We start from the raw sequence: 16,000 nt of genomic DNA on the forward strand, positions 1-16,000 counted from the left end.
AAAGGGGCAACCTAAACCATTTTTGAAATAATAAATCATTATCAATCCGTGTTTCAAAGTGCTAAAGGTCCATGTAGTTTCAATTTTGTCAATTTTATCCCCGTAATTTCAGTTTTGTCAATTTTGTTATCATAGTTCAATTCATAGCAATTCAAGGGACATTGTAAAATTCCTCCAAAGAAATGCAAATGTCGATTCACTTGTGATAGCCGTGAGACTTCAATACAATACCTACAGTAGACTTGATTTTTATTCTTAGTTGACTTGACCCTTGTTTTCATCGCCATCACCATGATCAACTTTCTTGGTCTTGAGCATGGCGTTGGCTTGTCTCCACTTATGGTATTTACCAAACAAGACCTCCATTTCTTCGAGGGTTCTGCCCTGTGTTTCCGGAAGCATTGTATAGAAGAAGACCCAAGCCAACACTCCAATTCCCGCGTAAAGAAAGAAGGCCCCGCCAATCGTGATGGCCTTGTACAAGGAAAGAAAAGTCATGGAGACGATGCCACTTATCACCCTGTTAACGGCCACTCCCAAACTGACTCCTTGCGCACGCAGCTTCAGCGGGAAGATCTCAGAGCTATAGACCCATGTGATGGGCCCCAGACCGATAGAGAAAAATGCAACGTTGAATAGCACCATGATGATGCACAATGCGACGGCCCACGGGATTTTGCTGTCGTGATTATCGATGATCGTAAGCGCCGCACCGAGACACACAAGGGAAAATATCATTCCACCCATGCTGGTCAGAAGCAATGGGCGTCGTCCGACCCGATCAAGGAGAAACGTGGCGATAAAGATGAAAATGGTCTTGACGAATCCAACGGCCACGGTTGCCAGTAGCGTGTGCTCGTAAGAGGTGATCCCGGCCTTCGCAAAGATCCTTGGGCTGTACAAAACGACAGAGTCTATGCCCGTGACTTGTTGAAAGAAATGGATACCAAGGGCTGCGATTAAAATGTGAAGAACGGCCGGTGTGGGATGAATCAGTTGTCTCCACACACCTTCGCCGTGGCTTTGTTTCGTGACCGGAACAACGTCGTCGTTTAAGTGCATGGGGATGCCTGCAGCTTCTTTGATGTCTTCTAGCCTGAGTTGAGCCTCTTCCTTGGAAGTTGAGGTTTTGTCGAGCACTCGCTTGGCATCCCCGAGCCGTCCCTGCATGACCAGCCAACGAGGTGACTCGGGCATGGCTAAAACGCCGACGGCAAGAACCACCGCTGGAAGTGCGCCGAGGGCGAGCATGTACCTCCAGCCCAAGTTGGTTGGGAGCTTGGAGAAGGCATAATTGGATACGTACCCCAATAATATGCCAAGATTGACAAACACCTAGATATATATATATATATATATATATTTTTTTTTTTCAAATAAACAAATTAATCAATTAGTAAAAATTCCACACCTACTGTCCGAAAATAAATATACATACACAATTAATCACAACTCTTTTTCCTTAATTAATCTTGTTTTTTGGTTTGATTAATCTGAAACAAAATATACATAAACCTTTGTAGCTCAAGTGGTTAAAGTAATTACAACTGCAGTTGAGTTCATGTGTTCATATCCCCCTCATCATTATTACTTGTATAAATCAAAGGGAAAAAAATTGAAGCAAAATATAAAGCATGAGGTACTTGTGGAATCTAATTACCGAAAAAGAAAAAAATATATAAAGTAAAGAGACAAATAATGAAACAAAACAAACCTCTGGGAAAGATGTGAGGAAGCCACGATCCAACGTGGGAGAGATCTCGACAGTGTAGACCGGGGCGATCATGAGACCGTAGCCGACGCCGATTCCAGCGACAAATCGGCCAAACATGAGGAAGGCGTAGCCGGGAGCAAGACCCATGAGGAGAGCTCCGACAAAGAAGATGACTCCAGAGAGGACAACGGTGTACCGGCGACCGATCCAATCAGAGGTTCGGCCGGCCAAGGCGGAGCCGATGAGGGAGTAGATATTTAGAGTGCCCGCAAGGACTGCGATTTCGGTGTCGCTGAGTTTGAGGTCATTTTGGATGAAGATATTCGCCCCACTCATTACACCAATATCTGTGTACACAAAATTAATATAATTAACCCACACTCCAGTACAATTCACGCACTTTTCCCTCAAGGATTGTGATTAAAAATAATAAAACAAGCGCCAACTTCATGCTGACTATTTTCGGGGGCTAACAACAATTAAGAAAGAAAAAATAAATTTTATTTGGCTCATGAATTTTGAAGAACTGAGGGTGTAAAGGATACTTACCATAACCCAATAAGATTGAAGTCGTGCAAGCCAAAATGGCGCAGGCTATAGCGAACTTGTTTGTCTTGGGTTTCTGTGGGGGATCAAAGTCTGCAATACGATGGTCGTTCTGGAGTTGGCCGGAGACAGCACTGTCTTCTACTCTTCGGTCAGCCATTTTGATATTTGGAGAGAGAGAGAGAGAGAGAGAGAGAGAGAGAGAGAGAGTGATCACTTATCGATAAGCGATGAGGGGGAGAGAGAGAGAGAGAGAGAGAGAGAGAGAGGAAGAGAATATATAAGCTAACTCTAACCTATAGAAGTTGTATGGTTTCTATCCGTTTGCTGGAGCTGCTGTTGTTTTGGGCTGGTGCCTGCGTTGGTTTTATTTTTGGAAACAAATTCTGGTTTCTATTAGTGGCGCCAATCAAATTCTGGTTTCTATTATTGGGGTTGGTTGGTCCTCATGGACCGATCCATTCAGCTTGATCTGTGGCCTTCAGGATAAGTTGCAGCATAACTAACTGCTTTCCACCCAATAAATATTTTTGTAAACTCTCCCCTTCCTCAATAGCTTGTACTAAAAACATATATTATCAAAATAAAAATATGTTCAACAACATAATTGAAAGTGTACATATATTTTAATGTGTATTTTCATAAAGAATTAGACTTTTTTGGACTTTAATAGCTTAATACATACTTAATTATATTTAAAACAAGTCAAATATATATGTTTGAATTTTCTTTTTATCCCCAAAAACCTCCCTAAGATACAACCCACTGTAGCCCTTAACCTAGTTCTGTCCATGCTTGGGAAATAAGATTTTATGGTTATGGTGTGAAAGTTGGGAATTTTTTGACATTCACTCTTCAACTTGAGCGAGATTGACCAAAACCCAAAATATTAGGGATATTGAATTATCCGCAGAGCCATTATATGTCTAACAAATCTCATGTTTCACATACTTGCGCATGACTCACTCTTGACTTCATTTACTTATAAAAAATATAGACCTCGCGATAAATATATAAACAAAGAAATATTTCTTGATGAACAAAATAATACGGTCTAAAGTCGTGAAGATATTCTAGAATGAAAATGAGCAAACATAAAAATAAGAAAGAGAACAATAAAACAATAAAACAAAATAGGAAGAATTATGGGGTCGATTTATAACTTTGCGAATCAATTTATTTAACCAGAATAGTAAAATTGTATGACATTCTATCATATAAAAAACACAAATATTTATGTAATTTACTCAACTCAATTCAAGCGGTGAAATATATCAGAATTAGTTTGTATTTAATTGTGACGGGAATCTTATAATAACAATTGAGTAGGGGAGGTTTTATTATTGACCAAATGCTTCAAGAGCCAAGTGTTGCCAGTCTCCCCAATAGATGTAATAATTATTGACCAAATATTTTTGCTCGATATTGTTATAAATCTTGGAATTGGGTTTCTTTGTAACATTTATTATCTTTTAGATAAAAACTTCCAATTAAATTTAAATATTATAAGAATTATTTTCTAGTCCGATACAGCATCAAATATAGGTTTTCACTATTTTTACAATCCAGATTCTTAGTCCGACGCAACACCAAACGTAGGTCAGTACTTAATCCAGCTTAGGCCAATCCGAGCTAATCCAAGACAGTCTCAAGATTTAGTCTAGTTCATAACAGTCCACCGTGTCAAACGACCCCTCATTTCCTTACTTTGGCCACACACAAAATGACCAATACTAATTTATATGGCTGTGTTTGTATAAAACTCTATTTTCTTGATAAAATCAAACATCTTATTTATATTTTGATTAACTTTAGTTGCTTACGAATTTCTTCCCCTTATACTTTTTTTAGTACCTTTCTTATTGAGAGGGGCGATAGTATACTAAACTCACATACACTACACATATGCTAAGACTCGAACCCAAAACTTTGTTTGAAAGAGTAATTATTTCAAACCACTACATTAGTGGGTCCTTTTCTTTTTCCCCTCACCTTAAGCATTGATTCCTTGATGCAATTTATCAAACAATTTTTGTTGACATGAGTTAACCTAACAAATCAAGGAGATTTATTTCCTAAGTTAATTAGGTGATTAACTTCCTTGTTTTCATATAGTTCACAGTCCTTGTATAATTAAGAGATATTCTCCTAATTAATTACTGTATCTATTTCCTTATAAAGCACCCTTGTAAACTCCTATATATACCTCATTAGAGCAAGTCCACCCCTGCACCAAAACCAGGCAAAAGGCCCCCCATCCGAGCCCAGAAGGCCTCCAGCGCGCGAGGAGAAGCCCAGGCAAGCGATGGGTCCCACCAACCCGGGCTAGCCCACAGGCAAAATCTGCCTGGGCTCAAGCCCGAAGGCATTGATGTTAGTCGTGACGTTACGCCGACGTCAGCGACCGTAATTTCAAATTTTTTTTACCGTTGGCACGTGAAATTCACGCGCCAACGGTAAAAAAATTTGACTTTCACTGGCCGACGTCAGCACTGGCAGGGCCCAACGGAAAAATGCCACATGGCGCTCTCTGGGCGCTACGATGGTTTTTTTTTCCAGAAATCCGACAGCCCTCGTTTTTTGGGAAAAAAAAATCCAAAAAAATTTGAAACTTTTTTTGGAAACAAATTCTGGTTTCTATTAGTGGCGCCAATCAAATGGGATGTACTGCTTGAAATCTGATCAACAGAGAAGCATGAAGACACAAATGGATTAAAGGTCATGACAGGTTTCTTTTAGTGGGAAAAACAATAATGACCCCAAAATGGAAGAAAATAATAGAAAGGGCCAGCTGTTCCTTCGTTATGGATATATTAATTCTTGATCCAAAAACAAAATTTCACTTGGATATATAATCTCATTTTGGGAGCTCATGGGGTTGGTTGGTCCTCGTGGACCGATCCATTCAGCTTGATCTGTGGCCTTCAGGATAAGTTGCAGCTTAATTGTCATTTTATCAGAGATAAAATTTTAGATGGTTCAATCATTACAAGATATGTATCATCTTCAGGGCATGTAGCAGGCATCTTAACCAACGTCTTAGGAACACGGGCAGAATCAGGTGGGTTAGCTAAAGTTATTAGTTTAAAAATCCAAAATCTTTTTTATTGGTGCTTACAATTTTTAGAAATAAAAGTAAACATTAAATTATATAAAGCATGATAGTTTATAATTTCATTGACTAATTTTCAATAATTATTTTTTATACACAATATTGGTGAGGTGAAATTGAATCTAGGACCTCAAGTGCAAGGCTGAATACTAATATCCACTAAACTTTAGCATAAAACAAATGTTGGTGTGAGTCAAAGTAAACGTTCCTATTAGGAATATAATTTATATTTTATTGTAATTATCTAATTTGAGTAGAATTAGGAGATTATGTACATATTTCCTATTTGTACCCACTCCGTATGTAGTATATATATCCCTCCTTGATAGATGAATAAACATATTAGTTTAAACCCTAATTACTTTTGAGTTGGTATTAGAGCGGTTTTCGCTATGTCTCTACAACATCAAAAAACCTAACCCTAAACACTACTTATTTTTCCGCTGCACTATATTGCATGCCGCTGTAATCTTATTTCCACCGCTAACACGTCTAGCCACCCCTTAATCCACCGTCGTCATCATCGCCGCATTCGTCTCCATCACTGCTATCGTCACATGTCATCATGTCTAACATCAACAACTCTATTGTCTCACCTAATTCACCTACAGCTACTCCTTACCTATGTTATGACGATTCACACTGAGTCGTCTCCTAATCTACCTATGGGATTCAAATTGAATGGATCCAATTATGAGATATGGGCTTCGATGATCAAACTTCATGCTACTATGCATCGCAAATTGGCATACCTAACTGGCGATACCGATGCCCCAGATTCCCAAGATTCACAATTTGGGAAGTGAAAAATTGCTGATGCTACTGTGAAAAGTTGAATGCTGCGAACTATGAAACCCAGATTGTTGAGTATGTTTCATACTCTCCCTACTGCTAAGGATATTTTGGATGCTGTTAATTAGATAATTTATGATGGCTCTAACATATCCCAGCTCTTTGAACTGTGGTGCCAGACTACCCGTCTCAAGCAAGGGGATCGTTCTGTCTCCACCTATTTTGCCGAACTCAAGGCGATCTAGCTTGAATTGGATAAGAGACATCCTTTTCAGATGAAGTGTGTTGATTATATGAAGACTTTTCAGGCTGCTGTTATGACAGATCGTGTGTATGATTTTTTGGCAGGCCTTGATGATACTTATGACAAGGTCCGCAGTGATATTCTACAGAGTGATAAAGTTCCAAGTATCGAAAATGTCTTTTTTATGTGGTCCATCAACAAGCATAATGCCAGATTACTATGCTTGGATCCGGCACCAAGATTGGGGAACCTACTGTTGTGTTTGCTTCCAAAAACACTACTCTGGTTTCTCGGCATACAGGGTCTGACTCTTCTATCGTTCCGCCTCATCACCTGACTTATGCAAAAAAAGACAAACTGAAGTGTGATCACTGTGGTGAAAAGAGACTTACTATCGACACCTCCTGGGCATTGCATGGGGTACCATATTGGGAGAAGGAACGGAGGTGTTCAAAAAAGGAACAATTGAACTGCAAAGCTCATGTGGCTCCTACCACCACTTCTGTGGCTGACGTCACCACTAGGCACGACCACATTACCGCTACTCCTGTTCCGGCAGTGACCGCGATCTCAAGCACTCCCACACCATCGCCTCCAGGTAACTTTGGCAAGGCTTTTCATGCCCATGATACATTTGGTACATGTTGGATTATTGATTCAGGAGCTACTGACCATATGCCGTATATTTCTGCTTTATTCTCTACTACAATTCTTGCAAAAGCATTAGTGTCGAGGTAGGGGATTTCTTGGAGGCCTTTACGAGGATTAATTTAATTAAATTTCGTGAGCACTATATTATGGGTGGTATTATAATTTGATGGATGTTCTTAATATTATATAATGTTCTTGATATTGGGTGTTTACGTGTTAATTATTTGATTAATGTTGGCATGATTATATGTGCATTGGTGATATTTCAATGATTACATTTTTTTAATGAGATATGCAAAAAGAAGAACTATATCAAGTCATGGAAATTGATTGGAGTTCTTGGATTGAGAAAATAATGATGAAAAATAGGGTAATGGAAATGATCTTTTGTGTAGTTGAGTCTAACTCTTGGCAGGTACCAGATCTCAGGGATCCCACAGTGCACATGGTGTTTATTGGGTTATGCGGGGCTAGAGACAAGAAGTTAGACAAGATGACTAGCAAAAAGGGATTTATGGGATGATTGAAATGAGGGTTAGTTCCTATAAATGGACATTCTGGACCAAGTGGTATAAGCATGGTATGGGACGTGCAGGTCAGCTTGTCCAGTTATACGAATTAACAAGAATAGATGTAGAGCATACATGCATTATTATTATCGATATGATATTTGGCTGAGTAATTGCATGTCACTTAATTTAGTTTAATCAATTTAACGTGAAAAGTTTTATGTCCCTAATGAGCTGTGGTTTCACTTACTCCTTAACATATTTTGCAGGTACTGAACCTTAAATCTAGGACTTGAGATGATTTTGGCATGTCTATACAGTATATTATGTATATAGCTTATGTTTGAATAATGAGCTACTCTTTTAGTGAACTCTTGAGTGGTTCTAACTTGTAAAATAATGTAATGGTGTAAGATTTCAAATGTTGTTTCCATTTAAAATTCTATATGAAATATTTATTTATTTATTTATTTTAATGTTCTTCACATTTTAATTATAGTTTTTATTAAATTCTATAATTATGGTGTGAATCACGTCTTAATCCAAGATTACGTAAATCCGTGGATTGGGGCGTGACACTCGTCTCTGAGCAAGAATCAACAAGAACAGTTGTTGGCTGCTTTTGACCATTTTGCGTTCAGAATTTGTCTACGTTGTCTTCACAAAAGTTGTTCATCTCGTTCTCCTCTTCGTAACACACTAAATATTCGATCTTGAAACCCCAAGATTAAGCCGAATGTTACCGCTGAAATTTCTAGATTTTTGTCCCACTTTCACCAGAATTTTTGAGGGCTAGATTGGCGGTTTCCGGCCACCAACGGCCGAGGTCTCTTCATGAAAGTTGTTCTCCTTCCTCTCCTATATGGTTTTGCTCCAAGACCCGACGCAATCCGTTGCATAAGAGCTACAATCAACGACAACAAAGTCCTAGATTTTTGGGCGAAAAAACCCACTGTTCGAGGTTGTTAATGGTCCAATTAGACTTCGCCCCAAGTTATAAAGTTATTCCCCTTGTCATGTTGTTCTTTTAATATAAGTATTGACCGGCGGTTTGGAGTTTTTCAATTACCGAAATTTTACTCAAGACACCACCATCGACGACAGCACTGCGTATCAGTGATATGTTTTAAAGTTCAGTATTGGGACAAGTTGGTAATCTATACATTGCGTTCTCTCAAATAGGTACTTAGGCCACACGTGCCCCATAGGAAAGACCTTTTCAGGGTTGATCAATGTTGGACTTTTCGTGAATGGACATTTTTTTCAAATGAGCCTGACCTTTCAAATTACAACTTGCATGCATAATTATGATATTTGGTAAACTCTTTATCATAATTTTATTATGGTTTTCATAAAGGAATACGAGCTTTATATATATGTATATATATATATATATATATGTCTTGCACCACTATATGTCCCTCTCTTAGTTTGATATAGATACTTGGATACTTGGGACACACAGAAGGCTCCCAAAGGGGTGTGTCCGCAAGACACACATAAGGCTCCTTGGAGGGTGTGTCGAACCTATTTGGAAACTGATATTTCAGACACATGGAAGGATCCCAAGGGGGTGTGTCCACATGACACACGGAAGGCTCCTTCGAGGGTTTGTCGGATTCCAGCATGTGTCTAGTAAAACAGTTCCCGTGTTGGACTTGGTTTTCCCCTGGTACATGTTTCTGTGTGATTCCTATGGATATTATATATATGTATAAACGAAAGTATTCCATAATTGAGATTTGCTAGGAATGTGCATGGAGGGTACTCTGCATAAGTATGATGATTTATGTGGTTTTATATTAGGATGGATATCTTTTTGATCATATGATGTATACGATGTTTTGCAATCATACGCCTTGGGAACGATGTGTTTGCGGGAGAAAGTATTTGAAATGTGTCTTCCTTGGATTTGGATATAATATAGATTTCCGATTATAATACTTCAGGTATTAGAATATATTTATGCATAAAGGATTTAATTGCATGGTTGACATTATTTTCTAAAACAGAAGGGGTTAGTATGTCCATTATAACTTATGTTCAAAACTTTGTTGTTGTCCGCTCACACTTTTTTATTTTGCTCTCCCCAGGCTGTAGCATGACGAGATCCATGATTTCACGTTGAGCTTTCCTTCCAGCGCACTATTTCCTTCTATAGGACTTCTTGATTGTAGTTCGTGGAACTACCTTTTGTTGTAACTTAAAACTACTTACTAAGTATGCCCTAGTATTGCCTTTGTTAGAGTTGGATTTATGGCCTAAGGCCTCTTGAACAGTGTCAACTTGTGTGACTTAACTTGTGCCAGCATGAAGTTGGGATTTTCTGTTATTACTTGGTTTTACACGTTGTGACTCTTTGGGAAGTGTTCTTTTACAGGAAAGACTCTGCCGATTTTTCGGTAGAAGTCTTTGCCTTTCTTGGGAAAGAAAGGCAGTCTAGTAAAATGGGTCAGCACCTGCCAGTTGTCCAACAAACATAAGGTTTGCCACAAGTTCTGAGGCAGAATCCAGGTAGATCCTGTCAACTTAGTATCAAAGCATTCGGTTAACTACTTGTAGACTTCGCATCTTGTGTGCCTACTTGAATCTGACGACTTTCTGTCTTTCCTTTTAACGTCATGCATCCTAAACGTGGTAGACCGAGGACTCGCAGCCAAAGGGCTGAGGAGCCCAATCCACCACCACCACCTCAGCCACAACCCATGATGCCAGCTCAACCACCACTTCCAAATGTTGTTGAGGGCGCATGTGAGAATAAGCTTAGAGCACCACCACTAAGGCAAGAGCCTAAACTACTTGAGGTTCTTGATTAGTTGACACGAACAGTTGTTACAGTGTCACAAGGTAGGGGCCAAAGTGAGACTTCTGACATCGAAAAAACCAAGCAATTAGGAGCTCGTATCTATTCAGGAAGTGCGAAACTGGCAAAGGACGAATATTGGTTCATTAAGTTGGAAAGAGTGTTTTGAGGTTATGAGGTGCCCCACTGAGGATCGAGTTCGGTTGGCTATTTCCTCTTAAAGGTGAATGCTTTTTATTAGTAGGAGACTGTTCGACAAGATTACCATGGTCCTATTGCCATTCTTTGGGCAGAGTTTGAACAGATCTTGTATGATTAGTTATACCCTCATTCTTATCAGGATACTAAGCGAGCCGAATTTCTAAGGTTGAATCAAGACTCAAAGACTATGTTGGAGTATGAGCACAAGTTTAATGAAAAGAAGTGCAAATGGTTCGAACAGTCCTGATCTCTTGGACTACAGGGGTCCAAGAGATCGGGACTGATGGTTCGAATGAGGATTATGGAAAGAGATTCAGACAGTTGTGACTGCAGTTACTTACCCTTTAATAAAAGCCTTGGCCCAAGCAGCCGATTGAGTGGCGAAGACACTAAGTACACCTGGTGCAGACAGACGACGATGGGATAAGACGAGCTATGGCAGACAATTCCAGGTCCATTAAAGAGATATGGTTTTAGTTCTGGTTCTTAAGGTAGTGTTTGGTTAAGGGGATTCGGATTAGGTTCTGGAATTCTATAATTTTTTATTTTCTACTGATGGTGGAAATATGGCTGATGAAATTTTTGCGCGATTAAGTAAAATTTCTGTCACGACGAATATTTTGCACGATTTTGTAAAATTTGGTAGAGCCAGTTTTCAATATTTTGCACGACGAATATTTTCCTCCGTCACTGTAGTGCATTTTGCGCGATGAATTCGTGTTCGTCACGCAAATACTAAAACATAGTAGTGATGGCTGATGAAATTTTTGCTTCTGTCAAGAACCATGTCTCCTAAATGACTGAACGTGAGCTCAATTTGCCTTTTACAAGAGAAGATGTGGGGTTGGAATTACATTTTATGGCTTTAATGAAATCTCCTGGTCTTGATGGAACGCATGCTTTATTCTACAAGCATTGGGATGTTGTGGGGAATGATATTTGCCAACTCTGTCTGAAGTGCTGATTCCCCAACAGCACCAATAAAAAATAAAATACAAATAAGAGTTATGACATTAAATCTCATATTGCAAAGGGGGCACTAGCACGAGCAAAAATGGTTGTTTCAGCTCAGCAACCCCATTATGTTGAGGAGTATGTGGTTGGAAAAGCGCTTTGTAAGTGAAGTGAGTTGAAGCAAGCAGAGTTTGGAAAGTAGCGGAGATATACCCCAAAATCAGAACGGAAAACCTTGATTTTAGTAAATTTTTTCATGTGAAGCGGGCCTCACTAGTAGCGCTCCTCCTTTTTTCAGCTGGCATCAAATCAAAGCTTGACAAAAAGGGGCGCGCTAGCCCATAACCTAGGTGGGTTGGGAAAAGCCCTTTCTATGTTATAAGCCTAAAAAAATTCCTTATTGAAAGCTAAATGGAAGTGATAGTGTTGTTAGGTTTAACCATTCACTAATTGCTCTAAATCTCAATTACTATATCATAGTAGTTTTTCTTTGTTAGATCGTGACCGACATTGGTGCCCCCCTCAGGATGGTAATTTAAAACTTAATGTGGATGGTGCTTTGGATTCGAAGGATGGAATTTGGGGTGTGTGTTTGATCATACATGACTCACATGGTGACATGGTGGGCTCAATTGCTATGCATGCCCATAGTCTCTTGTCTGTGCTGGCAACTAAGTTGTATGCTCTCAAAGTTGGTCTCTCTTTTGCCTTAGATGCATCACTTCTGCCTCTAGTAGTTGAATTTGACTACATTACAGTTGCTTTCAAAGGAAGAAGATGTTTAGCTCCTGAGGGAGTGCTTGTGAAAGAGATTCAGCGTCTCTTGAGGCAATGTCTTCATGTGCTCGTATTGTTTTCCGTACTCCAAACGAAGTGGCGCACAGTATTGCACCTTTTAGTCTTAGTACAGAGGAACTTTGTTTTTCGTTGGATATCAAACCTCTATGAATTCTATATGGCGTCAGGGAGGATTGGCCTCGAGTTGTCTAATTCTTATAGTAGGTGATTGACACTTCTGTTTAGTTAATAGAATGGATGGTACTCTTTTCTATGTGGGGGTTTTATCCCATGTGGTTTTCTCCGAGAAGGTTTTAATGAGGCCACTGTTTTCATATGCTAGTTTTTACCGTATAATATTACTCATGGGTTGAATGAAATACCACTTTCTCTCAAAAAAAGGGGCAACCTAAACCATTTTTGAAATAATAAATCATTATCAATCCGTGTTTCAGAGTGCTAAAGGTCCATGTAGTTTCAATTTTGTCAATTTTATCCCCGTAATTTCAGTTTTGTCAATTTTGTTATCATAGTTCAATTCATAGCAATTCAAGCGACATTGTAAAATTCCTCCAAAGAAATGCAAATGTCGATTCACTTGTGATAGCCGTGAGACTTCAATACAATACCTACAGTAGACTTGATTTTTATTCTTAGTTGACTTGACCCTTGTTTTCATCGCCATCACCATGATCAACTTTCTTGGTCTTGAGCATGGCGTTGGCTTGTCTCCACTTATGGTATTTACCAAACAAGACCTCCATTTCTTCGAGGGTTCTGCCCTGTGTTTCCGGAAGCATTGTATAGAAGAAGACCCAAGCCAACACTCCAATTCCCGCGTAAAGAAAGAAGGCCCCGCCAATCGTGATGGCCTTGTACAAGGAAAGAAAAGTCATGGAGACGATGCCACTTATCACCCTGTTAACGGCCACTCCCAAACTGACTCCTTGCGCACGCAGCTTCAGCGGGAAGATCTCAGAGCTATAGACCCATGTGATGGGCCCCAGACCGATAGAGAAAAATGCAACGTTGAATAGCACCATGATGATGCACAATGCGACGGCCCACGGGATTTTGCTGTCGTGATTATCGATGATCGTAAGCGCCGCACCGAGACACACAAGGGAAAATATCATTCCACCCATGCTGGTCAGAAGCAATGGGCGTCGTCCGACCCGATCAAGGAGAAACGTGGCGATAAAGATGAAAATGGTCTTGACGAATCCAACGGCCACGGTTGCCAGTAGCGTGTGCTCGTAAGAGGTGATCCCGGCCTTCGCAAAGATCCTTGGGCTGTACAAAACGACAGAGTCTATGCCCGTGACTTGTTGAAAGAAATGGATACCAAGGGCTGCGATTAAAATGTGAAGAACGGCCGGTGTGGGATGAATCAGTTGTCTCCACACACCTTCGCCGTGGCTTTGTTTCGTGACCGGAACAACGTCGTCGTTTAAGTGCATGGGGATGCCTGCAGCTTCTTTGATGTCTTCTAGCCTGAGTTGAGCCTCTTCCTTGGAAGTTGAGGTTTTGTCGAGCACTCGCTTGGCATCCCCGAGCCGTCCCTGCATGACCAGCCAACGAGGTGACTCGGGCATGGCTAAAACGCCGACGGCAAGAACCACCGCTGGAAGTGCGCCGAGGGCGAGCATGTACCTCCAGCCCAAGTTGGTTGGGAGCTTGGAGAAGGCATAATTGGATACGTACCCCAATAATATGCCAAGATTGACAAACACCTAGATATATATATATATATATATATATATTTTTTTTTTTTTCAAATAAACAAATTAATCAATTAGTAAAAATTCCACACCTACTGTCCGAAAATAAATATACATACACAATTAATCACAACTCTTTTTCCTTAATTAATCTTGTTTTTTGGTTTGATTAATCTGAAACAAAATATACATAAACCTTTGTAGCTCAAGTGGTTAAAGTAATTACAACTGCAGTTGAGTTCATGTGTTCATATCCCCCTCATCATTATTACTTGTATAAATCAAAGGGAAAAAAATTGAAGCAAAATATAAAGCATGAGGTACTTGTGGAATCTAATTACCGAAAAAGAAAAAAATATATAAAGTAAAGAGACAAATAATGAAACAAAACAAACCTCTGGGAAAGATGTGAGGAAGCCACGATCCAACGTGGGAGAGATCTCGACAGTGTAGACCGGGGCGATCATGAGACCGTAGCCGACGCCGATTCCAGCGACAAATCGGCCAAACATGAGGAAGGCGTAGCCGGGAGCAAGACCCATGAGGAGAGCTCCGACAAAGAAGATGACTCCAGAGAGGACAACGGTGTACCGGCGACCGATCCAATCAGAGGTTCGGCCGGCCAAGGCGGAGCCGATGAGGGAGTAGATATTTAGAGTGCCCGCAAGGACTGCGATTTCGGTGTCGCTGAGTTTGAGGTCATTTTGGATGAAGATATTCGCCCCACTCATTACACCAATATCTGTGTACACAAAATTAATATAATTAACCCACACTCCAGTACAATTCACGCACTTTTCCCTCAAGGATTGTGATTAAAAATAATAAAACAAGCGCCAACTTCATGCTGACTATTTTCGGGGGCTAACAACAATTAAGAAAGAAAAAATAAATTTTATTTGGCTCATGAATTTTGAAGAACTGAGGGTGTAAAGGATACTTACCATAACCCAATAAGATTGAAGTCGTGCAAGCCAAAATGGCGCAGGCTATAGCGAACTTGTTTGTCTTGGGTTTCTGTGGGGGATCAAAGTCTGCAATACGATGGTCGTTCTGGAGTTGGCCGGAGACAGCACTTTCTTCTACTCTTCGGTCAGCCATTTTGATATTTGGAGAGAGAGAGAGAGAGAGAGAGAGGGAGTGATCACTTATCAATAAGCGATGAGGGAGAGAGAGAGAGGAAGAGAATATATAAGCTAACTCTAACCTATAGAAGTTGTATGGTTCCTATCCGTTTGCTGGAGCTGCTGTTGTTTTGGGCTGGTGCCTGCGTTGGTTTTATTTTTGGAAACAAATTCTGGTCATGACAGGTTTCTTTTAGTGAGAAAAAACAATAATGACCCAAAAATGGAAGAAAATAACAGAAAGGGCCAACTGTTCCTTCGTTAGACATGAATATATTAATTCTTCATCCAAAAACAAAATTTCACTTGGATATATTAACTGATCTCATTTTGGGAGCTCATGGGGTTGGTTGGTCCTCATGGACCGATCCATTCAGCTTGATCTGTGGCCTTCAGGATAAGTTGCAGCATAACTAACTGCCTTCCACCCAATAAATATTTGTGTAAACTCTCCCCTTCCCCAATCGCTTGTACTAAAAACATATATTATCAAAATAAAAATATATTCAATAACATAATTGAAAGTTTTCATATATTTTAATGTGTATTTTCATAAAGAATTAGACTTTTTTGGACTTTAATAGCTTAATTCATACTTAATTATATTTAAAACAAGTCAAATATATATGTTTGAATTTTCTTTGTATCCCTAAAAACCTCCTTAAGATACAACCCACTGTAGCCCTTAACCTAGTTCTGCCCATGCTTGGGAAAATAAGATTTTGTGGTTATGGTGTGAAAGTTGGGAATTTTTTGACATTCACCCTTCAACTTGAGCGAGATTGTTGAGAAGTCAACCGAAACCCAAAATATTAGGGATATTGAATTATCCGCAGAGCCATTGTATGTCTA

General features: G+C 39.7%; 2 protein-coding genes across 2 annotated transcripts; both read right to left on the reverse strand.

Moving 5' to 3' along the window:
- LOC18768263 (polyol transporter 5) lies at positions 214–2,430 on the reverse strand. The gene is made up of 3 exons (XM_007200201.2): positions 2,264–2,430; positions 1,715–2,061; positions 214–1,335 (listed from the first exon to the last, which is right to left on the reverse strand). The coding sequence occupies exons 1-3, from the start codon at positions 2,418–2,420 to the stop codon at positions 256–258; spliced, it is 1,584 nt and encodes a 527-aa protein (XP_007200263.1). The 5' UTR covers positions 2,421–2,430; the 3' UTR covers positions 214–255.
- Positions 12,915–15,125, reverse strand: LOC18768282 (polyol transporter 5). Its single transcript, XM_007200055.2, has 3 exons — positions 14,969–15,125; positions 14,420–14,766; positions 12,915–14,036 (listed from the first exon to the last, which is right to left on the reverse strand). The coding sequence occupies exons 1-3, from the start codon at positions 15,123–15,125 to the stop codon at positions 12,957–12,959; spliced, it is 1,584 nt and encodes a 527-aa protein (XP_007200117.1). The 3' UTR covers positions 12,915–12,956.

The sequence above is a fragment of the Prunus persica genome, chromosome G8, assembly GCF_000346465.2.
Source record: "Prunus persica cultivar Lovell chromosome G8, Prunus_persica_NCBIv2, whole genome shotgun sequence".
NCBI classification, from domain to species: domain Eukaryota; kingdom Viridiplantae; phylum Streptophyta; class Magnoliopsida; order Rosales; family Rosaceae; genus Prunus; species Prunus persica.